The sequence below is a fragment of the Amblyomma mixtum genome, chromosome 2, assembly GCF_055824585.1.
Source record: "Amblyomma mixtum isolate Tamu chromosome 2, ASM5582458v1, whole genome shotgun sequence".
NCBI lineage: Eukaryota > Metazoa > Arthropoda > Arachnida > Ixodida > Ixodidae > Amblyomma > Amblyomma mixtum.
Genome location: NC_143013.1, coordinates 235,985,006 through 236,010,373, shown reverse-complemented (window position 1 = coordinate 236,010,373; position 25,368 = coordinate 235,985,006). Strand labels below are relative to the sequence as shown.

Genomic DNA, 25,368 nt, shown 5'->3' with positions numbered 1-25,368 from the left:
ATTTAACTAACATTTCCAAGCCTGGCTACGGTACGGTGTTTTGGCTATCAGCAGCTATATCCGAGCGCCGTGAAACAGCGTCGGGGGAGGCTTTTGGCTGGAGTTGTGATACACCTAGGCGAACGAAATCAAGGGGGAGCTGAAATTCCGAACGCGATCGCGGAGAATACGCGATGGCCGAGAGGAATACACATCTATGGTAATATACTGAATGATGCGAAAACCTCGGTAGTGTGCAAACTGATTCTTCCAGCAGATGTTAGAACCCTGCTTCTCGATGCCGACTGGAGACATTTTGTCCTTCTGAAAAATCCTCCTTAAACTCAGACTACTTACTCGAGGTCTTCCTGTGGGCGGGTATGAAATAAAAGATAAGAGGTCGTTTAAGATGAGACAATAAACTATCTGTTTTCTAACCTGTTGATGAAATCTTCGTGGCCACTATTTTTCTACACACTTCGAGCAAATAACTGTTGTGGTATTCGTTTCAATGAGGCCTGCTCACATTCCGCTTCTGTATCCATTTTTCGACATATTTTAAGTGTCTTCTCTCCATTAGCCGTGAGAATATCTAAAGGAGCCATATTTTGCCATATTTCCAAGGGTCTTGCTTACGCCTTCTTTACCGCGTGCAATTTCTATCTCTTGCGCATCGTGCTGCTTTTAAATAATATTTTGGGTCTGAAATGTGGAAAAATGAGTTTGCGGAGTTGAGCTGCTGCCTCAAGGCAAAAATTTATTGACCGTAAACAAAGAAAGCGTACTATAGGGACAATGCTACAAAGTTGGGGCATTTGCCGAGATATTTATTATATGGCTAGCGACCCCTACCCCTTAACGCCATCACCGCTCATCCTGCGTATATTTCATCATGAAAGTAATCATCATAATAATCATAAAATATGCGCATACCTAGAAGCCGCATAACAACAACGCCTTTGCGTTCATTCATCTTGAAGAACGGTGCGACAACGTCGATGTAAAACGTGGCTGCGTGGGTGTTGACGACTGAAGAAACAGTGCTGCAAATAATATGAAAAAATTATATCTTTCGTTTGCTAATATACTTCGTTTAAATAGCATTAACAGCCATTATCTGAATTTCTGGGGAGGCTTTCATTCCACTTGCCTGGTCAGGTGGTGGTGAGTTGTGTGATTCTGAAACCGCTTTTTTAGTCAAAGCATTTGATTTACAAATAGCTAACGCCATGTACTTTCTTTTTCATCGCAAAGCTATGCTCAACATTCGTTAGCTGTGAGGTAATCCTCTGGCGCATCAATGAATTCTACTGTGCATAGTCATAAGTAGTAAGTTTACGGCGCACCTTGTAGATGCACTGAGAAGTCCAGCCAGAAATAATCCCCGGAGCATGGTGACGTCGGAAAGGCTTTCTTTCAGATAATAAGGAACAATCTAAAACAAAATAAAAGAACAGCACACATCTATTTATAAATGTTTGACGATTTGGACCACTTCGTAGCGATTTGGCTATTGTTGTTGAGACTTTTACGTAGGATTAGGCGCGCAGAGCGCTTCTGTCATTGCTGATGTGTAATACGTCCACGGCGAAAAGTTATTTCCACTATTTGTGGACGTTCTTTTCTAATTCAATACGCTTGAGATATACAACTACAGTTCTGAGGACACTGCTTCTGACAGGAGTGCCACAATAAGATGTTAACCTTGAAAGAGTTATATCCTGAATACAACACCGAGAGGTACTAATATCGATGCTCTCAAAATACGTTGGCAGCTCAACAAGTTACGTAGAAAAGAGCTCTGAAGACATCCTCATCCCGATTTTTGAAGCCCCGATTTTTCCCTTCTCTTTTCAAAATACTAGTGTGCTGTTAATATCTGCTCATAATAGTTGGTATATTTCTAATACCACCGAAGAGTTTCAACGTTGAGAGTCAAGAAACAACTAGAAAACCAAGAAATAACAACTTAACCTTATACATCTGGCCGGGTTTGAAAATTATGCTAACTCTACTAACTCAACTAGAAGCAGCAGAAAGAGCATGTTGCGCTTGAAAATTCACTTACAGAGGAACCGGCATGCAAAAAAGAAGCGAATTGAATACTTATTCCTAGAGATAAATATTATGCAATGGCGTCTATTATAAAAGAGACAAAGAAACTGCTTATGCATTCATTTGTCATTTTCTGACAATGAATACTCTCAAGGTGTTAGAGCGCGCACTGCGTCATGGGTAACCGGTGTGTTACGTCGTCTATTCTTGCTGCCCAGCACGAATTCTGAGCGACGTTATGAAGCCGTGGGAAAGCCCACGTTTTTGAAAGAACCCGCAGAAAAAAAAATGCAAGCCATGTTGGTCTTGCCAGCTGTTGCCGGTTTCCATAAGTTGGATAAGCCCAAGGCTCACTGGGGGTCACGCCGCACCCAAGTAAATCTAAGGTTGGTCCACTGGTGGGCACGGCCAAGAAGAATTAGGGTCCAGAAAATTTCTCCCACACCGATCGTGTTGCTGAGCAAGAAGAAATTGACAGCAGTCACATCTCATATACGGACACTGCTCGATTACTCTGATGTTGTCTGGGAACCACACACTAAAGTAGGCTAGATGTCAACACCTTTCAAAGCGCTCAAAGGAAAGCACTAAAATTTATTTACCGTTCATATGGGAGGCATTTTTCAGTAACTGATCTGCTTAAACAATCCGGGCTTCCTACCCTAGAATCGCATCGCAAAATGCGCAGGTTAACAATGCAGTTTAACATAATAAATAATAAAACAAAACAGAACTTCGATAACTATATGCAACATAAGAGAACGCGCCACAACCAAAACAAACTTGAGAGGACAAAATGCAGGACTAAAGCCTATTCATTTTTATTCCTTCCACCCAGCCTTTCCGAGAGGAACCACCTGCCATGTGAGCTTAGCAACATTTTATCTCAGGAATCATTTTTTTTCACTATCCGGCGCTACGGGATCACTCATGGATCGTTGCTTTGGGGATGTTCCTGTTTTTGGAATAGTGGCCTGTCAGATGGCCGCTTATCATGACACGTCTATTGTCTATTGCTAACATTGTTTTGGAATGGATGCATACACAAAACCTCGCCTGGCAAAGTGATTCGACCACCAACACAGTACAAAAAAAAGAATGACCATTCTTTTCGCTCGTGGTCGTTGTTCAGAGCAACTTTACGTTATGTACGCAAAAAAGAACTACGCCAATACTTCAGTGTGACGTATTTTCGTTTTAACAGGCATTTATCACATGACATCGCTCGCACCGGTCACAAAAAACATCGCACGGTTACCTGGTCGTAACTCGTGATGGCCCCGTAAACGAGTGGGTCGCAGTCCCTGTACCAATACACCAATGCAAACCCGGCCGCGGCTACTGCTGCAAAGAAGGCTACGACGAAGACCGTGCCGGCGATGGCGATCCTGAAATAAGCCAAACAGCTCGCAGGTGTCAATGTGACATCTTTATGCTTTCGCGCAGCAAAGGTGCCAGCAAAAGGTAATGCGCACCATCTGGCTTCACCGAGAGTCCTAGCAGCCATGAATCTTTGCACAGCCATCTGGTCGAACCCCACTCGCGCCAGAGCGTATGGTGAGCCCGCTAACAACATCGTCCACATGTTGTCGTCAGTGGTCACATCGATGTGGTTTCTGTGAAAGCAACGAATTGCAATTTAGGCAGCCAGCGCACCACACCTATCCGCGAAAATACACACTGATACCTTCTTCGCTTGCAGTCCTGATTTTGGAAAGTGAAACTGTCAACTTGTGCGAGGGAGAACTTATACAGAGAAGTCATACGTGCTAAAACGGAGAGAGCGTTCACGCCAGACCAAATAGCCTTTAACAATGGACAATGTTTTGGGCCCTTAGCCTGCCTTAGGCAACAGAGACATCCTGTGAACACATTATTTGCATGTTCGAATTATATTAGGGCTCTTGACAACCTCCAATTTCACCATGCATTTTAACCTCATGCATTATTTACGCAGTGAACTTCGTTAACACATTTGTCGGACTACGCACTTCATCACTAGCCGCCGATACACCTTAGTACACATTTAATGGTAGCATTTTACCTTCTCCACTTTTTATTTCATTCACTTCACCTTTGCCTCACCGCTCTCCTTCCGTCTTTATCACTCATATTTCTCTTCCCCGCGCAGACTAGCATGAAAGCGAATTTTAAGCGTCAGCTAAATGCTCTGTTTTTTTCTTTGAAGTGTTCCTTTCGGTCAGATAAAATGGCTTAACATTATTTCAGTTATGTTTTATCACAGCTGTTGCAGAACCCATATTTTATGTATATCCATTTCGGAGGCTGAAAATTTGTCCTCCCTTCGTATACATACGGAAGCGCAAATGCCGTAGCCGATGTTTGAAAATTTCATTCATCGCTCACATCTTGACAAGTTTCTATGGGTTAAGCCTCATAAATATTTCAGACTTCAGTTTTCAATGTGATCTCTTATCGAAGCGGTGTAGTTCTGATTCCACCATTTTGAAATGTATAGAAATCATCGCGAAAAATGCTACCAAATATTCGAATCGACACGATAGCTGAAAAGAAAGTGCGCTATAAGTAGACTCCCTGCTCTCTTTACGCACTTGAAATCTGCCTATGCTTGCTTGTTATAAAATAAGTTTTTGCGGGTGTGGAAAAGGAACCAAAATCTAAAAAGGAAAACAAATGGCAGAGCGAGTGCTAGCAAGGTCGAGTGTTTGCCGCGCCCACACCGGAGAGTCCGCGGTTCAGTGAGAGATAAACGCTTAAAAATGAATAGCCTGAATATGGGATGTAATTGATATGGAGATTTCGTAGGTGTTTCAAGTTTGCCACGAGCTCGATGTAACACAGTTTACAATAACAGTACTTCAAGTATATTAAAACGTCGGCATCTGCTGAGAGGATAGTTCGTTAAATATTTTCGACGACATAGATTTTCCAACTGCAATGTGTAGAGCAGAGAATGTAGCATTGTTAGTTATAATGCGTTACTTACGTAATCAGGTATTTCGTTACGTTGAACTCACTCATGGCTCTAAGAGGTGGAGACGCAGTGCTGGAGTCGCTGATGACCTTCGCTATAATCGTGATGGGCGCAGCCACCATAATGATTGCTTGTATGCAGTCCGCCCAGACGACACTACGGAATCCACCCTTCAATGCAAGGAGCAAAAAAAATGTCACTCTCTGAAGAGAATATGCGAGCAGAAGCACTGAGGTTGAAATCAAGGTGAAAGGGCATCGAACGTTACCAAGTATTCCTTATTTAAAACTCATCTGCCATGGACTTATTTAATGATGCGGTGCTTCTATTCAGCTGGCCTCACAGAAACACCATCTGATGAGTACCGGAACGTATCTACCACGAGCCTTTACAGTATTGCTTTTATTCTGATGCACATATTTTATCAATACTTGTTGATTGCAGGTGTTACGTTTATCCAGCGTCACGCGCAGATACGCGTGTAAGGATTCAGAGAGGCACTTAGGCGTAACGTTTAGACCTTTCTTCGGGACACTGTAAACCGATATGCGAGAACTGAGTTGCTCGTAGTAATATGCGAAATGAGCAGTACGTGTTTTTCAATACGTGCGCAGTCAGTGGCCAAGCACACACAGAAAATGTACACGACTTCGTAGCGAGGTAAACAACGTACTTTACATATTTTTAGTCTTCCTACACAAGGTCGAAAAGGAAGCTTTTGACGAGGAGACGAGGGCTAAATTATGTGCACACGCGGAAACATCTCATGATGTCGCAACAAAGTAAACAATGTACCTTACGTTTTTTTTATTCGGCTTCTTACATGAAGGTCGAAAAGAAAGAAGCTTTAAACCAAGGCCAATTTAGAAAACAGTGAAGCACCATTGAGTTTCGAATAATGAAGGCGTAGTTATATAATTATTTTTTTTGCCTTTTCAATAAATAGCCATATTGCCTAGAAAACCTGTAAGCCATACACGGTGGCGAAGTAATAGCCGCAATGTCTGGTGGTTACCAAACAGTATTTTTCATTTGAGAGGTCACATACGCATAGCATGCGCATTGGGGCTCAGGCTTGATGTGCAGTCAACAGAGAAGGCACCTGCCATCGCCTAGGGCCTGCATTATCCACAAAGTTTGCTAGAGCAGCCGCCAATGATTCACTCTTCTCTGCAGAGTACATCTCGCCTTCATCAAATCATCAAAATCAGAAAGATGAGTTTGCACAAGGACGCTGCTTGGTTGGCTGGCACGCGAAAGCAGAGGAAGTATAATAGCCATCAAGGCATTGGACATGTTGTAATGTGCGATAGGTGGCGAAAAGCACATGTCAGACTTGCATAAAATAAACTTTGTCAGCCTGCATTAAGTTCTGAGCAGTGTCTTTGCCTCCTAATTGAGTGTGCATGCGTCTTCCGGCTGTGTAGCCGTACCAGTGAAGCTTGTTTTTTCTTTCTCAGTCTCAAAAAGGCACCAAATTTAGAACATATTGTGTTCCCATTTGTGTTAGGTTCTGTGAAAATACACGGACTTTGGTTCTGAGCGTCGCATATAGCGCCCAGCAGGCCACGCGAGTTTTTGGGCACACACCACGATAACTCTGCCCTACTCACGAAATGCAGCTGTGGTTTGAATGCCTGAACCTAAATGAATGCACTGATGATATTCTCTTCAGGTTCCAAAATAACTCTCCAATTCTGCAAGGACATGTTGAAACTGAAGGCAGTCGTTGCAATGGACGCTGTCCACAGGTGTTGCAAGGCTAGTGTAAAGCTTATGCAGAGCGCTGGTGTGAAGAATTTCTTCGGAATTGCCGTTAGATATATTCATTGGGGCTTAAATGGCATTGGAAAAGTCTGCACCTAAACATCTCCGTCACGCCTCGAATTGTGTATTTGGAGAAAAACTGTGTTACCATTAAAAGCAAACAACATTCATGCAGGCATTTGTATTGGTGCACAATACCGATGTGCATGCGAGAACAAACAGTAATTTGTGGCCATTTTATTGTGTTTGGTGACATTTATTTTTTTTTTGTCTCTGTGGCCCCCCTTCTTTGCACTCTTAGGTAAGCAGCTCAGGCAGGAAATGCGAACGCGAAGAAGCATCTGAAAATTTCGGTATATTAGTTCAGCGACAGCCATAGTCTAACTGTCCCGACCATCAGGAAGCAAAAGTTTTGAGTAATTTTAACATGCGCTGTTCTGTCTGCATTCTTCAATGCAATCCACAGTTTCCTCCTAGAGTAATATTTATGCCACGAAGACTAATTGTTAGGTACGGATAAAAAAGACTTTTTATATGTTTCTTGAGCCGATGCCAATTGATTGGAAGTGCGTTCTAAGTAAAAAATTGCTCAAATGAAAAGCTTTAGTAGTCAGCACATTTCTGGCAATATGGATGGCACACATGACGCACTATTGGCTCAGTATTATCTGCATTTTCTTTCACTGCAAATGTTCAAAAGTTGTGAAAAGAATTATTCTTGGCTTCCTAAAACTGAAATGCGTGTGGTTTCTGAGCTACTTCTTTGGCTTCCACAGATTTATTATTATTATTGAAGGCGCTCACGCTGAAGGTATGCTAGCGAAATGATTATCTTCTCACTACTGAAGATTCGTGTATACAATGTTTCATTGTGATAGCAATGCCTGCAAAGGAGAGATATGCCATTTGTAGGTATAGGAGGAAGCTATTGCTATTCGCTCTTTAGTGATCGATGGCCGTTTTAGAGACGACTGAACAATAAGAATTTGCTTAGCTTTCCTTGCATTGGCTCTTTGCTCAATCGAGCAGCTGGTACAGTTCAAGAGAATAAGAGCGAAAGTGGTGCGAACAAGTTGGCTTTAATGTGCTAAGAGAAATCGTTATGGTGTTCAGTCTTCTGTTCCCTGTTCGCCGAGAGGTATCTTCGAAGTACTGAATGACTAATCTAAACGCGGAGGATAACTTCTTAAGTAGCACACGATATGGTACCCCTGCGGCTGCCCGGGGGCACTTTCAGCTGGGTCGACCCCTGTAAAACCTTCGTCGGCCTACTTTGGGAATCTCTCCACATGGGTTCCCTCTCGGCTGTGCTATGGCTAACTAAGCCTGAATTCTTATATCAAGACACCATGGATCCCTTGTGGGGTGCAGCAAGGCAGACGCAACGCGAATGTGGGCGTTATGCAGGAAGCATCTGGACAAGCTAAGAGAAAGAGCAGAGGAAAATTCGGCATGGTTAGTCAATTTTTTTTTTTTTGCGATGAGACACCTAAGTTAGAGTGCACAAATGGGAGAACCGGAAATTAAAGAGAAGTAGGGATAATGTGTGCAAGAAGCACGTTACCTCACCACATGAGGTATTAATTCACTAACGAAGAATGTGCACGGCAAAACCTGATTCACTAATCAAGAATTAAAGCATGTTAAAATTTTCCTCCCACCTGCGGCTGCGTTACCGCTAAACTGAGCAGGCAACACAGCGATATTTAAAATAAAAGAGGACCCTAATATCCCACAAACATTCATATTATATGGGTTTGGTTTTCCCATGCCTATGGAGGAAAACATCAGACGTTTTGCAAACCTATTTAAGGTCTCCGCTTGATATCAGCTAGGATAATAAGGCGAGAGAGTGGAATTTAAATGGAAATATTTTTTTCAAACAAATTTACAACCTGAAGCGGTTCACCTATAATTAAAATAAAGATGCTCATAAGGTGCCTTCGGTGAAAGTTCCGTACTAATAGCTCAAAGTTCTGAGCAAAGGTATTTTTTGCGTTTTCAATCAGTCAGAGCATAATTATGCTATGAATATTTGTACAATGAATGAGTCAAAGCAGTCTCACCAAAGCTGTGTACGTGGTGCCAAACAGGCCGATGGCTATGTTACAGTACACCAGGGGTACTGCGAGCACTGAAATTAAAACGAGAGAATATCTTTCCAATAAATATGAAGGCGTTTGCAAAAACATATATCGACATCGATGTTGCAAAACACGACCTTGCTGAAAGGTCGCGCCTTTTCTTTTCAGTGTGGATAAGAATGATTTAGCTACTTTGAAGTCATAGAGCGATACGCTTGTGTGGACAACTACTCGAATTCAGAAGTTTCCTGTCTGTTTGTCGGTTTTAAAGGGCTACGGAAGAGATGTTAGAATTCAACGACCTTAAGGGGGTAGAAAGGGGGAAATTTTGCTGATAAAACAAAATAATGCTTTTTGTTCTGTCATTTGAGAAGGTGATGTAATCGCCAGTGAAAACAGCGACAATGTTCACGCTTCTCCGCAGCGCACATCGCCTGGAGGGCATCGCGGGATGACGTCAATAACGGTGGCGGTTGATTTCTAGCGCAGTAAAGCTTACCCGAAAAAAAGGAAAGAAACGCCACGAAAGGGAAAACCCTCGTGGGCTTGTTTGACGGAATTTAATTGGACATGGCCGGCCATAGGCGCAAGCAGCATAATTTGAAAGCCGGCCATTGATAGCGTCATTACTGAGATTTTCCGTACTGATTTGGAGCTGTAAGGAGAAGTATGAACTTTTTGTTGGTTTTAATTGGGTATTATTTTAATACTATAAACGCTGGCCAAGAATTTTGCCGATGATTACGCTTCATGGTAGTGGATTTTTGAGCGCAGCTTTTGCGGCACTCGAACTGTAGACAACCGCAATGCCGAAGTGGAATAAGCAGTGCCGAATAGAGGCGGCTCTGGGTGTTGACTTGGGCAGTGCGCACAGCGTTCCGCTGCCGATGATCCTCGCCTGCGGCGAACGGCTAGAGCGTTTACAGCGCGCGCTACTCTGCGGCAACTCAAGAGAGCGACGCATACCTTACTGATGACGTCATCTGAGAGCACACGACGGCGCTGGCTACTCTGGTGCTACGGGTCTCCGCCGCGCAACTTTCCTTCCAGCTACTGTCGTAACCCCCACTTCCGTTTTGCTCATCATGATAACTTGACTATCGCACATTTGGTCCTTCACTGCGCTCCGCGCCAGTTTACGCCAACAACGGCGAGTAATGCCGCTCAACCCGGGAACGAGAGCTCGCTCTAAAACACATGGCATATGCTGTACCTTCAACTTTCATACGTTCGAATCCTTGAATCTCCTCTCTTAGCAAAAAATTGGCAAAGGCTTAGCTTGGTTAAGCCCGGTAAGTTGCGAAAGCAATAGCCTTGGCTGCGCCTGGTTTGGCTGGTCGCGTAGAGCGAGCGCCTCCCCCACGGCAGCGGCGCGTGGAGGATTCGCTTGGGCGATCGCGACGAGCCGAGGGGGAGGGGGGGGGGGGGGGGGGCTTTTCCCCAGCTGGCATGACGTCACGTACAGCGAGCGCCCCTCGCGGCAGTGGTGCGCCGCTGCGGCATGGAGGATTCGCTGGACGATCACGACGAGCCGAGTTGGCGCCCCGCTTTTCCACAGCTGGTATGACGTCTTACATAACTCACGCTAAAGGTGAATGGAGGATTCTCCGGGACGACGGCCAAGAGGGGAAACCTCGAGCAGTATTGCTTTCGCAATAAAAAAAGACACTTTAGACACCCTTTTGAGGTTCAGCAATATGGGGAGAGGACAAACGTGATATCGAGGCTACCAGGAATAGTACCAGATTGGTTGTTCCATCCCATGACTTGTTTTGTTAGAATACGAAGTACTGTGTCTTTCATCGCATCCATATATCCAAAGCCATATAAACGACTGAGGGATATGAAGGCCTGAGATGAATAATAATACTTGTGTTTAAAAGTTTATACTATAGTAAGCTCTTTTTTGACACAGCATTCAGAATTACACGCGCAAACAAACATTTTTGGCAGTAAGTGACCTGATGGGTACCTGACGTACACGAAGCATGCGGCTACAATATATGGCTACAATATACGTCTGCTGCTTCTCTTGCTAAAAAAACTTGAAAAAATAAAACACATTTCATTCTACTGGAATTATTCTGGTTGCTAGCGAAATTTATTTTTTCTTAGGAACCGTTATATGTTCGTACCCCACGTAACCACGTTCGTAACCACGAGCACTGCTTGTGGTTGATGCAGATGATTAAACTATATTGTTGCACCATAGGCAAACTAATAAATATTTTGAAATACTTCAATTCAAATCGCTGTGATTTTGGTTTAGGTACATACTTGTTGAAACCGCAATGGCAGCACTGTAGATTCCTACGGCCCCAAGAGTTTGCTGGAACAATTTAAAGCAGCAGATATGTACTCAAAAGATATTAACTCAGCAGCAGGCGCGACATGCCTTAGTCGGGGAGCCCACAAAAACAAGGTGACCCCTGCGCTAGATTCAACTTCCTCATCATCATCGACAACACCGGGACAGTACAACGTCCTCTCCATCTCGAGGCTGCGTATTGTAACAATGTAATTCATTGCTTATTTGATTACTAACAAGTAATCGGTACTTCTCCTTCTAAAGGCCTGCACAGTGATACGCTTGATTTATACTGATTCGGGGCGCAATAATTACTAGGAGCACACAGATCCGACACTTCAGACCAATCGCCGGCAAATCGGCAGTGCACAGGTTCCGTCCCTAGCGGTTACTGCGTAGTAAAAGTGTATTCGCTACTTCAAAAGTTTTTGGCCAGTTAGTTCACTCTCAGGACATATGAAATTGTGTCGTAGAGATTTCTGCTACGCAAGACGTCTGAAACGTGTTTATGCAAAAAGTGGTTTAAAGCACTTGTGCGGGCTCACTTTTCTGCATTTGCACCATTCAATGGCTACCTGCGTGTTTTAATTGAACTTTCGACGCTCTCCCGGACCGGCCAGGGACTGCATTGCTGGCAACGACCGCATTTGATGGTTGCAGGTAATTTTGCTGCGAAGGCACTTATTGTAAAGCTTGCAGGCCGTTCTCTGACGGGGAAGCAGATGAGCTGGGACGAACTTTTAAAAGCAGCTAGTGAGAGAAAACATAACCACAGAAGAAATCAAGAGCATCAACTTCCGCCAAATCTCAGCGCTGTTACGGAGTGTTTCAGGACAGCGTTGTTTGCTGCGTCGGAATCAACAATGTGCAGCTGGTAGCGAAGTAGGTACTTTGATACTCTAAAACAGAAACCCGTTCGTCAACACCAGAAACGGTAGTGAAAATTGCAAAGTTCAGCTCAGGACGCCGCCAGTTCGAGCCAGTGGCTGCTAAGTTTCAACGGATTTCAAGCTTTCGCAGACATGCACCATCCGCAGTTTCACAGATGTGTACTGTTCCTCATTTCATCTTTTGGTACACATTTGTGTATTGTGCCGCCAATCACCGCTGCCCGAAGCTCTGGGTAGCACAGTAAAACCGATATTCGTATGATGGCCGCTGAGTATTACTGCTGACGACACTGATGAGGGTAGCTTACACCTGTGGTGAGAGCGAGCCAATTCCGCTCGCTGTATTATATTTCAGTTGAATGGTACGGCAAAACAGCGCTGACGGACGGGACGGAAGAAGAGACAAACACATGCGCTTCCGTCCCGTCAGTCAGCGCTGTTTTGCCATACCATTCAACATGAACCAACCAGTACGACTCAGCCCTCTCCTTGATTATATTTCAGCCTGAGATCCCCTTACCGCCTGGAGCGGTGCAGAGGGCTCAATGTTTTGTTCATCTGCCTGTGATAGCTACTTCTTTGTGTTATCAATTTTCGACAATCTTCTATTCGTCATCTCATTTTTTTTTCTCTGTCGTGCTTGCGTCCTATATCTGCTTTCGCTGGGTACACACCTGCCTTGACTGGGGAACATTCCTTCTCCTGTTTCCTCAGACTCTACTACTTTATTTAATCTGCGCTACCGTATTCTCTTTGGTCTATTATATACGATTGTATACTCTAGAACGAAACTGCTTCTTCATAATGAACCCTTCTTCCTTTTCTTTATATTTTAATTCCTTCCTCTCATAAATCCTCGAAGGATGGACTCTTTGTGGTGTGATCTATTCGTGTTGAGCATTTGAATGCGTAACTGCTGTCTAGGTTATAATTTTCTGGCAAGCTATCTTTTGACAGATAATTTCCCTATTCATATCGCTTCCTGCGTTAAATTTATCTCCGCCATTAGAACTAACACAAAGACAGAACTGCGGTTTCTGTTTTGTTCCAGTTGCGAATGACTCATTCAGCTACAAAATTCTCTAGCTATCTGAATGTCTTTGGATGTATGTAATAAAGCTAAAGGAGCGAACTATAAAGTCTTTCTCCTGAGCATAGGTGTAAATAACCCAGTGCAGTCAAAATATACTGGACCATGATTTCCGGTTGCTGCTTCTGCTTGACAATGATACTGGATAGACATAATGTTGGAAATTTCACTATTGCTACAGTAGTAAAAAAACTAACGACGAAACGCTTGCAGTGGAGCCCAAGATTAGCATTTTATATGTGCATGTCGTGTGCAGAGTATTGCCCATAATTTCCCTTCTGAACGGCGACGGCAAGCACGTTTGTCAATCTGTAGATTATTCTCATGCCCACAGGAAAAATTTAACCTTCAGAATTCTTTCGCGCAGCTGCTGCTCATAAGGCCCACATCATGCATCTAAAAGGGGACGTGAAATATTCTGACAAGTGTAATGCAATCTCAGGTAGAAAAGGCAGGCGGGTGAAATGCTTGCTGGTTTTAAAAGCTTCCTACCGCGCGAACATTCCTGTGGAGTGAGCTTGTGAAAAATGGAAAAGTGTGACAATTCGTTCAGGCATTGCTTAACCCGTAGAGACAGAAGGCCTCGAAGCCTTCAGAACATACAAATTGATCGCAGCGGTGCCCTAGTGGCTGAGCATCCGCCTCGCATCCGGGAGGTGTGGGGTTCGATCCCCAGTGCCGCCGGGTACCCACTGGTGCTACAATTGGTACAAGCTTCTCCTGGTCTAGTAGTTTATTCATGGTGAAATGCTCGGGAAATGGATCTTTGACTCCACCTTGAGCAAACGAAAATACCTTATGCCCTTGCGCCATAAGACTTCACTGTCATCGTCAGAACACACAAATTAATTTTTTCCAAGGAGTTTCATAAAATTAACAGGGTTTTAGACATCAGTGTAAACTTTCTCAGGCGGGCAGGCTCAGGTAGTCAAATTTTTCTTTTGAAAGAGGCTAGACACAACAGACAATGAAAATAAAGCTTACTATTGTTGTTTCTGTCATGTCTTAAAGTATGTTTTATCGCACCGCTAAAAGCTCCTACATAGGTACTACTCAAGAAGAACTCGAGTTTGGGCTAGTTAGTTCATGATTCAGGAGGGAAACGCCGCAAAAAAAAAAAACGTGAACAAAAGAGAGAAAAAGACGACAGGACCAGGCGCTGGTCCTGTTGTGTTTGTCTCTCTTTTGTCCACGTTTTTTTTTGCGCCCTTTTCCTCCTGAATAGGTACAACACCCCGAAACTTCATCCTACCACTAATGCCTGCGTATACGTTGCATCTAGCTGAGATAACTTTATGTGTATTCGTGTTCAGAAGGACATACTATCTCAAAATGTTTGAGATTACTTACAGTGAGAACGAAGTAGATGACGCAAGCTGTGATGCCGACCTTGTTGTCAAAACGCCTGCGCAGGTACTTAAAGTTGCAAGAAATAGGAAGAGAAAACAATGATCAGAAGTTGCACTTTTCTATTGCGATGGAGTTAAAGGTGTAGTCGCACTAAAACCCGCCGATGTCCGAGATGAAATTTCAGATTGATCGAGAAAGGTCATGTGGCTATGTGACGTCATCATCAACTGCCCATCATGGCAGTTTCGAACTACCCCACCGGCACCACTGCCCTGCGATGACAGGTGCTCCCAGTGGTGGGCCTTGGCGGCCCAGGTTGCGCTTCCCGAGCTGCCGATCATTAATTTAACGGCCACCTGACACCTGCCAGAGCCATGCCCCTGATTTTTCGCTTAAGCCATCAACGCCGACACCTCATTTTCTGCAGAACGGGGTTTTTAAAGCTATCATGTTCTCAGTGTCTGTGCGGATTTTTTTAATAGGTATTGCACTGCAGCGTGTGTGGTTGTTTAGTGCGTAGTAATCCAAAAGCCTTACTCGTCCCATTATGAGAAAAGCCGGCGGTTTGTGTGCGTACTGGCAGATCGTGCAGAAAATCCTAGAGGTGGCAAAATAAACGGAGAGACGCCATCAAGCCGCCACATGACGCACATGTATATACTATTAGTATATACATGTGCCTATCCAGGTATTAGTATATACGCACGGTATATACTAATACCTGAATAACCTCAATGTGGCTCCCGTTTTCCGATATCGCACCAAAATTTCGGCGCAACCGCTTGTCTTACAGCCTCCGGGGTGGTGCCATAAGGTTTCTCGTTGCATATAGCTTTCATGTGCTAATCAAGTTGGAGGCTAGCTTGTGACAGGCACTCGAGCCGACAATATATGCACCTTAAATATTATGTTTTCCCATCGTTTCGTGGTGTCAAAATTGTGACGGAATACTTCGTCGTACAGCGTTCCTGGTCGAGTCATACACTTTCTCGTTGCATATAGCTTACATAGGGCAATCAAGTTGCAGGCTACCTTGCGACTGGTATTTAAACCGATGACATATGCATCATCAATTATGTGCCTTTCCAGATTGTCGTATCAAAATTATCGTGCAACCTTCCGTGGTACAGCGTTCAGGGTGGGGTCATACGCGTGTGTGTGTGTGGGTGGGCGTCAATGTACCCAGGTACAATAATGGTATCGCATTCCCACACGTAAGCCGTGTTCAGTGCCTCTGACGCTTTTTTTTAAATGTGTGTTTGTGTCGCTACCGCGTCTGAAATGTCCTTTCAGTCTGCCTGAGCGCTCTCCGCTGAGGTTCCCAGACCCACCGCAGTCTCCAGTCTACCCCCCTAACCTCCACCTCGTACCCATTCCACGCAACATGTCCGCACACACATGCAGGTCGACCCCAGGCATACGCTTACACTGTAAGTCACCCTTGGACACAGTGGCGGTGCCCTTCACAGACGCCTTCCTTACGGAAACCGCGGGCTCCACAGCAGCCATCCTCATCCACCATTCTCGCTCTACAACCAGCACTCACACAGCTAAACCATACTTCTTTCCGCCCTCCACTCTCGCACTAGAAATGCACTGGATCGCCGTTGCCTTCACACACTACACCACCATTCCCTCGCACCCGCATACGTAGTCTACGAACTGCTCTCCGCATACGAACTGCTCTCCTGGGTGGTGTACTCCAGAGCTGGAATGTTAAGCCTGCGAGGTATTTAGAATTTAAATGCCTCAATTTTCGAAAAATTCATAGTGATAATTATAATGCGAAATAATAAACATCCAACTCTAATGTTCGAGTTACTTCGCCTCGCGACCACATTGGCGAATTCATTATTTACGTCCACGTCTTTTTTTGCGCTCACCATGACTTCATACCAAGAAACTGATCACTTTTTCTTCCTTCATACAATCAACATCGCCCGTTTTTGGCCCTCCATGCTTGTCGCTACTCTTTCTATCGATAGATTTTGACAGTAGAACCCCTGAAGGCACACAATTCTTCGAACACTTATTTCCATGCACTGCGATCATCCACAAAAAGTCACCTCGGGGCGGCGATTTCACCTTTGATGGCTATAGTCTACCTGGAAAACAGTCGCAACCCGCAGACTGTAGAACAGTGGGACCAACGTGAATGCAGAAAATATGGCTGCCACCAGCAGCCATGCATTAATCCAGCAGATGTGGAATCCATGTGCATAGTGGTATCCAATTAAGGACACGACATTCATCCCGTTCACCGCCGACGCCAGAACGGAAATGGCCAGGGCCACACAAGGTAGGCTGCGGCCTCCCAAGAAAGCCTCGAGTGCCGCGGGTGCTGCAGCAGCATCGCTGGAGGCCACCTGCGAATGAGGCAGTGCCTGTCCCATTTGTCGACTCTTGCTTGAGCCACTTCATTAGAAAGTAAATTACACATCGGATGCTATTGTGTTTCCATAGCGCATTTTCAACACCAGTAAATTTCAGTTATCTTGACGCGTATTAAATGCATTACTTCTTGCTGGAGAGCTCGTATTCAGTTCTTGAAGACATGGCATATAAGCGACATTAAAGACTGCAACGTAAGGCAAAAGTTTTGCGCAAAAAATGCACCGAATCAATGCTCATTCCAAGGCCACTATGGAAGGCAATTTTTCAAGTTTTCATAGTATCTAACCATTGACTCCCGAAAATATCCTTACCACTAATGAACAACTTGCAACATTAGGCTTTTTGTTTATTAGGTACTGAGCTTTTTAGTTTTACACCACTACCCTATGCGCTGCTGCGGGTGCACGTCACGTTATTGACATGTAATTACACCTTGCACATTTAAAAGAATAGATTCAGTTGTGAACCTGCATAATTTATTAATGCGGAGCCAGTTCTGTCTGCCCGCAGCAGCTTCTTCATCTTCCCTAGTTTTTCAGTTAAATATTATTTCACTAATCCGCGCATGACTCGTTGAAGTTGGAAATTATCATCGCACTGTGCAATGTGCAGCTGAAACATTGTGTTCAAAAGAGCACATTGTCATCTATATTGCTTAAAAAATTTAACATCTGCACTGCGCTGCATTGTGCGCGATTAATGTATACAGCTGTTCTCGCATTGAGCATGGTTTCTGAAAAGGCTGGACGGGGACCCGATCTCACATGCTGCGCCATATGCCTTACAGATAAGCTGCCGATGGCTGGGGGCATTTGTAGGCGAGATTTTCGGTTGCTTAGAAGGTGCTGTTTCATGTTCTCATTGATATTGTCACGTTGTAGTGACGGCAGTCCAGCGGTCAGGAAGACACCAACCAGTCTTCGAAACGAAGCTCTTTATTTGGGCTGACTTGCGCCCGCAAAAGAATTGAATCACTCGGCGGCGGCGTAAGCAACGAACGTGCTCGTCGGTCGTCGAACTACGAATCCCCGCTGCTCGCGGCGTCGTTCAATCTAAAGCCGGCAAGGAAACTTCGAGATAACAGGTCGAGATCATCTAGAGTAATCTGGAAACACTTAAATGCCGCTCTTTGTGGCTGTGATCAATCGAGATTAGTCCGGTCGCTTCTCGCGTCACAAACAAAAATGATAACAAGCCTTTTCGTGCGGCCTTGCGCGAACGAACGGACATTACAATGATACGTGGCATGCCGATGGCTGGGGGCATTTGTAGGCGAGATTTTCGGTTGCTTAGAAGGTGCTGTTTCATGTTCTCATTGATATCAAAGACACAAGGGTGAGTTATTGCTTCGACTAGTAAAACGGACCTCACAAATGCTACTCTAACCTTCGGTGCACCCGCGGAGCTCGCCCATCTACTGAAGCGCAAATTCCGTCGCGGAGCTCTCAGAAATCTGGCGCTGCGTGTCGGCTTCGCTCCTCGCCTCGCCACTGCGAACACTGTACTCACAACCGTCATCACTTTCTAATCTACTGATGAAAATCTAGGCAAATACCAATGTTAAATTATATCTCCGATGTATCATCATCATCATTAACCTGACTATACGTTCACTGCAGGGCAAAAGCCTCTCCAATGTCTCTCCAATTGACCTTGTCCTTTGCCATTTGTGGCCATCCTATCCCCACAAACTTAACCTCTTCCGCCCACTTTCTGCTGTCCCCTGCTACGCTTACCTTCTCTTGCAATTCACACCGTTACCCTTAAGGACCAGTGGTTGCTATGCCCAAGCACATTTCTTCCTCTGGATTTCGAGTAGGATGTCTTTAAAGCGCGTTTGTTCCCTCGCCCACTACGCCCGTTTGCGATCTCTTAACGTTACACCTATCATTTTTCTTTCCATAGCTCGCTACGTTGACTTAACTTAAGATGAACCCTGTTCGTTATCCTCCACGTTTCTGCCCCAAGGTGAGTACCGGAAAGATACAGCTGTTGTATGCTTCACTCTTGAGGGATACTGGTAAACTGTCATTCATGATCTGAGGGAACCTGCCAAATGTGCTCTACCCTATTCTTACCCTTTTAGCTATTCCCCTCTCATGATCCGGATCACCGGTAACTACAAACCCTAAGTAGTCATATTCCATTACTACTTCCAGCACGTCGCTGCGAATTGAGAACTGCTGCTTCCTTGCTAGACTGTTGAACATTAATTTGGTTTTCTGCATGCTAATTTTTAGACCCACCGTTCTGCTCTGCCTCTCTAACCCATTGGTCATGCTTTGCAGTACATGACCTGAGTGACTTAGCAAGGAAATGTTATCAGTTAATCGCAGATTACTTTGGTATTCTTTATTAACTCATATCCCCAACTGTTCGCAGTTGAGGCTTCGAAATACCTCCTGTAAACAGGCTGTGAATAGAATGGGCGATTATGCCCTGCCTAACACCCTTCCTTTCTTCCTTCCTTCCTTCCTTCCTTCCTTCCTTCCTTCCTTCCTTCCTTCCTTCCTTCCTTCCTTCCTTCCTTCCTTCCTTCCTTCCTTCCTTCCTTCCTTCCTTCCTTCCTTCCTTCCTTCCTTCCTTCCTTCCTTCCTTCCTTCCTTCCTTCCTTCCTTCCTTCCTTCCTTCCTTCCTTCCTTCCTTCCTTCCTTCCTTCCTTCTCCAGTTATATACACCATAACACGATTTTGTGCGTATTTGCGCTCAAACTGCTGAGTAATTTACACAAAAGAATTTTTTTTAAGTCTTGCCGCCAAATATGTAAGTCCGCTTCAATCCTTTTGCAATATACCTAGTGCTCTTCGGACCATAGTCAGGGGGAAAGGCCAAGTGTACACCAGCTCGTTGTTATTATTCGGCCAATTTCACACTCCTGACCTTGGTTAGCCGTCATTACGTGGCTAAGATAGCTGTAAACCTTAGATGCTAGCCATGTTTCGTTAGTTATCGCAGGTTTTCGTCTTTGAAACTGTTCAACAACTTGGGTTTTCATGTTAGTCTTTAGGCCTAACACTTGGCTGCGCAAGACTATGTGATCAATAACTCGCAGTGTCGTTCGGGACATAGAATATCTTGAGTTCTTCATTTAGATGGCGCCGTAGTGAAATCAAAGGTTTCGTTGCTTGTTGCACGTATGCAGAAAGATAATATTGCCATTTTTAAGCTCTGAACACTTCTTACAAATATACAATGAAGTACAAAGGAGGGTTTGTGCCCGCCTGAATGCCATCTTGTTTCATCGTCATTTCGTCGCTCTTATTTGCAGCACTAATGTTGACCGTCATTATCGGCACTTTCTTGAAAATATTGGCCTATTCCTTTATGTCTCAGTTTCGCAATGCGTCTGTGATCGCGGTTCTTTCTACTGCATCGAGAGCTCTTTCTATTAAACTGAAAGCTCTTTCGTAGCCTGCGAAGACCATAATGCAGGTGGTGTCGTATTCTTCGCATTTCTTTATAACATCTTTGACGAGTTCGGGCATACGCACTGTTGTGAGCGTTAGTGAAAAACTGCCTGCTCAGTAGCAAGGTGGGTCGGTTGCCTGGCCCTCGTTCTATGAGGAGTTACTACGACTGATTTCTATCTTCTAGCGCCTCTTGCGCATTAGCAGAGTCTCCACAGAGTCACTGCACGTATGTCGTGTTCAATTACCAATGCGTAATACGTGGAAAATTGTATTTTATGTACGAATATTATTTTAATGACCAAAACGTTATCATACTTCCACACCTGCGGTCGTCTTGACGTCATTAGCATGAGCTTATAGCACATTGTAAGCTTTTGAATTGCTACATTTAAGCCCTTCATGCGGAGACCTGCGTATGTTTGAACAAAACCTGTATAACAAATAAGACTTTGCTTACTTGGGCTTAAGTTACAGCGGAGGTTCCTGTACGTTTGCTGTTTACTACCAATAAAATTATAAATTCATTATAGAACATCTGTATAGTGATTTAACTTACAAAATTGATTCCGAATATGAGAAACGCCGTACTGAAGGGCTCCGAAAATTTGAACCACCTAGGACCCTTTAACTTGCACAGAAATCACACAGTAGATGGGACTCTAGCAATTCGCCTCGATCGAATTGCAACCGCCGCTGCCGGGATCGAACCCTCATCTTTTGGGCCAGCAGCCGAGCGCCATAACGAGTGAGACATCACGGCGGCTTTATTATAGGACTATCTAATATGTCCGCCATGCTATCTTTTCCTTTTTCTATTGGGACAGAAAATGTTTGTGAATTATCTACTTTAAAACCATCGTTCAGGACCTGGCCTAGTTCTGGCTAATTTGACATCCATAGTGATGGTTCAACAGCGCAAACACACACAGACCAAGAAGGAGAGCAGACACACACAGCGCTGTGTGTGTCTGCTCTCCTTCTTGGTCTGTGTGTGTTTGCGCTGTTGAACCATCACTATGAATCTACACCAACTAGCCCAATCTGCAGTTCTTCTACAGTTGACATCCATACCTGCTTTCTCCTTTCGCTATACCTACTGTTGTCGCTAACTTCCCATCTATCAGCAAGTTTGGAAAAATCTCCATCCCAGCATTGTGATTTTTCCCGAGATCCCTGACGTTTTAATATTTAATAACCAGGAACTTAGTTTTGCGGTTTTCCACCCTCTTGACCGGCCATAACGGGTTATGAATCATTTACTTTTCTTGACACTGATTTGCTACGAAAACTAGATTTTAAGCATTACCGGTATTAGTGTGTTTGTCGTGTTTTAGGCTCCTTGACATTGCTTTGCTAAGAATGTCTTCGACACTGGTTTTGCTACGACCGGGTGTTGACACTGCTATTCTTAGATATGTTATAATGCTTTTGCTACGATATGTTTTCGACAATGAGTTTTCTACAACAGGTTTTGGACACTGCTTTTGCGAAGATATGTTATAATGCACGTACCTTCACTGTTCACCTCATGATTCACCGCTTTTGCCTTTGTCTTTGGGGGTCGATGTCTATCAGAGTTAGATATGATTCAATGAACATACTTGGAGACATATAACTGACAAGAAGTAAACACGTGTTAGAATCTATTCGTCTTTGTTTATTTATTGGGGTTTAACGTCCGAAAGTGACTCAGGCTATGAGAGACACCGTAGTGAAATGCTCCGGTAATTTCGACCACCTGGGGTTCTGTGGCACGCGCTGACATCGCACAGTACACGGGCCTCTAGAATTTCGCCTCCATCGACACCCGACCGCCGCGGCCGGGATCGAACCCGCGTCTTTCGGATCAGCAGCCGAGCGCCATAAACACTGACCCAACGCGGCGTCTTTTTTTCATCTTTGTGATTGCCCTCACTGGTATATATGTAGCTGCCTTCTTGAAAATAAAACCAGTTGGAAGTTACGCCTCGTGCATATCGTATGTGCTTCTTCATTTTTGCGCGGTGTTTTCGCACAAGTACATACCTTTACTACAAAAATGTGATACGATACATCACACACTGTGGAATTAAAGTAGTGAAGTTTGCGTTTATTAACTCTACATAAAGCACGTCTGCCTCACCCGAAGCAGGGTACGCGTTTTACAGTGAGATCCTTAACTTGATTCGCCTGTGCATGCTACTGCTGCCTTAAAGGTGCACTGAAGAGGAATCTGAACTCGTTTTTTGCCGCGGAAACTCGATCTACACGTTCCGGGCACTCTTAAAAAATTAATCGATGTATCGTCCTGTGTGGCCGATTTTAATAATTTAAATCGGATTAAACGTCCCGGCTCCCGCCTTTTTTTGAGCTCGCCGCTGACCGTAGGAGCGGCCAACCAACGTTTCAGTCAGTCCCGTGATGGCTTACCCCTCTGCCATCGGCGAAGTGATACGTAGTAATCAGTGAAAGCAAAGAGTCCACGTGTATTTTTATTTTTCGGGACCTATTTTGAAGCTCTGTAGTCTCTGACTGTAGTCTCTGACTGGATCTATTCCTTCACGAAAACTTAAAAACATCATAAAAGCGAAATCGAAGCCGCCATGTGACTGTTTGAAAGGGACTCCACGCTTTGGTTGACTCCTCCTGCCGTCTGTGGTGAGTTCAAAAAAAAAAAAAAAGGCGAGAGGCGACGCGTTTCATTCTATTTAAATTAGGAAAATCGGCTCCACAGGAAAATAATTCGAAGTTTCTAAGAATGCTCGGAACGTGTAGATCGAGTTCCCGTGGTAAAAAGACGAGTTCAGATTTCTCTTTAGTGAAACCTTAAATGTGTGCTGCTGTTGACGTCTGTTGCAATTGCTGTGATCCCTTCATTTCTCCTGAGTGATAGCCCACTGCTCAGAAATTTCTTTTGGGCGGAATTTGTTGATATCTCCAGCTCTAGCAGTAGTCATCGGAATTCTTAATAACATATCTCCCAAAACTGTGAATTCTCACACAGAGATGGGAGAGAATATTTTAAACGGGAAAACAGCATTTCATTCTCAGTATCCATGTCGAAGAAAAAATACATCCAATGCTCTAAAAACAACCTCAGAAGTCATGAATCGTTGTGTTAGTTCAACAAAGCCTTCTCAGCCTCAAGGAATCAGGTGCACGAGGCAGGAGCACAGAGTGCACAGAGAACACACAGTACATAGCAACATCAGGAGCAGCAGCTTCCTGGCCATTGCAGGCCATAAGGCCTCTCCCACAGCTCTCCAGTTAACTGTTCCTGTGACAATTAAGGCCGCCTTCTCTCTACAAATTCCGTGAATCCTCACCTAAATCTCAGTCGCCACCCTGTTTTTCTTGGCATCTCTACAAAACCAGGTATTTTCTTTTTACGACCATCGTTTGTCTTGCCCATGCCATTATCTTCTTGATTTGATCTATGGCGTCATTACCCACATTTTTTCCATTACCCACACTTCTGTCTTCGTGTCTTTTAGCGTTGCACCCATCACTTTCCTTTCCACAGCCCACTCCACTGCCCTCAGCTTAAGTTGAACCCTTTTCGTTAGCCTTCAGGTTTCTCCGCCATAGGCGAGTAGCGGTATGATACAGCTGGCATGAAGGTTTTTTAATCAGGCATATTGGTACCATTCGTAGTCCTAGAGTACGAGCCAAATGCGCTCCACCAGTTCTTGTTGTAGCTTTTTCTTTGTTGTGGTCCGTATCAGCGGTCATACCTGCCATTCGTATGCGTGTTCCTTTATTACTTCAACCAGGTGCCTCGCTACGCTGATTTTGCTTTTCAGTAAAACCAGCTACGGACAACTGGCGACGTTCTTTAGTGCGGCGAATTTTTCTTTTACCGACAAATTATGGCAGGCGAACATTGCTCTTAACGACGCACAAAAGTTGTGTATCGCATACTAAGTATCTAAAACACAAGCTGTTTTTATTTTTGCCTGCACAGGTATTATTCACGACTTCCATAGCACTCTGCCAACCGTGGAACGTAGAAGTAGACTAAAGAAGTTATCTACGGGCGTTCAGTGTACCTTTGCGCATCCAATCTCTCCCTAATGCTTTCGCGTGCCTGAATAAAATCGCGGTTCAGGAGCCAATCGAGTTCATACCTGATAGTTCGGAAAAAAGCTTACCAGCCTGCGCCGTCGTGCGAACGAGAAGTACAAACCGGCGATGTAACCCAGCGCTGTAAGTACGCCAAATACCACGCAGTCGGCGACGCCCAAACTCTTCGACGCTGACATCATGTCTTCAGCATTGAAGGCACGCTGCTGCTTCTTCGCACACTTCTAGCGACGAAGTCCAATGTGGGTAGGCAGCAACATCCACGGTGCGGTGCTTGTTTCCTCTTTATCGTTTCTTTTTTTAGATTTTTCGTACATACACTTTTGCCACTGTTACGTTTCTCTTGTCCATTTTAGATGATATATCAGACATTAACTCTGTTTCAAAACAGCTGCATCACATCTGCACACTGCATCGCTCTACTTTTTCTGCTATCCTCGCAAATGCTCTGTTTAGTACCTTTACCACAATGCCTTAGTGCCACATGCGCGACTGTGAGCAGCTGCATTAGGCAAGTAGTGCGCTTGCCTTCATTCGCCTGTAAAAAATAGAGTTCCACCTGAGTGAAAGGCTCAGCGCAGGTACTCTGCGGACAGCACTTACACATCAGCTGACCAATATCCTGGCTTTCATTGCAAACTAGCGTTATGTAGAAAGCTGGCTCCGCGCTAAATTTCGAGCTGCTCAGTAAGCGCAAACACAGGCACAGTCGCGACTTTGTGTCCTCGGTATACCGTCGCTGTTTTGTGTCCGCACTTTGATTGTTGCTGTTGCTCAGGTGTAGACACATGCGTACTCACGGTTGTCAGTTTCTTTCTTAAAAACTTATTATTGTTTGATATCTTGACATCACGCTGGCTATGCTGAAAAGGGGAGGGTTATTAATGCAGCTGACTGCACTTTGGACATCAGAAAGATAAACCTCCTAACTCTACCTTCTGGCGGCAGCTGTTTTTTATGAAGCTGCGCAATATATTTCCCTTTGCCTGGGGTATCAGCGGAAACGCTTTAAAATACACAAAA

General features: G+C 44.5%; 1 protein-coding gene across 1 annotated transcript in view; it reads right to left on the bottom strand.

The window, feature by feature from the left end:
* Window positions 1-24,527, bottom strand: part of LOC149363005 (putative sodium-dependent multivitamin transporter) — a 36,002-nt gene extending 11,475 nt beyond the window's left edge. The window contains exons 1-9 of the mRNA XM_089568413.1: window positions 24,414-24,527; window positions 16,585-16,845; window positions 11,119-11,170; window positions 8,824-8,891; window positions 5,003-5,160; window positions 3,510-3,650; window positions 3,293-3,422; window positions 1,326-1,414; window positions 913-1,022 (exon numbers count right to left, since the gene is read on the bottom strand). Coding sequence (XP_089424539.1) covers window positions 913-1,022; window positions 1,326-1,414; window positions 3,293-3,422; window positions 3,510-3,650; window positions 5,003-5,160; window positions 8,824-8,891; window positions 11,119-11,170; window positions 16,585-16,845; window positions 24,414-24,527 — 1,123 coding nt within the window. The remainder of the gene's footprint in view (window positions 1-912; window positions 1,023-1,325; window positions 1,415-3,292; window positions 3,423-3,509; window positions 3,651-5,002; window positions 5,161-8,823; window positions 8,892-11,118; window positions 11,171-16,584; window positions 16,846-24,413) is intronic.
* Between the last annotated feature and the right edge of the window lie 841 nt (window positions 24,528-25,368).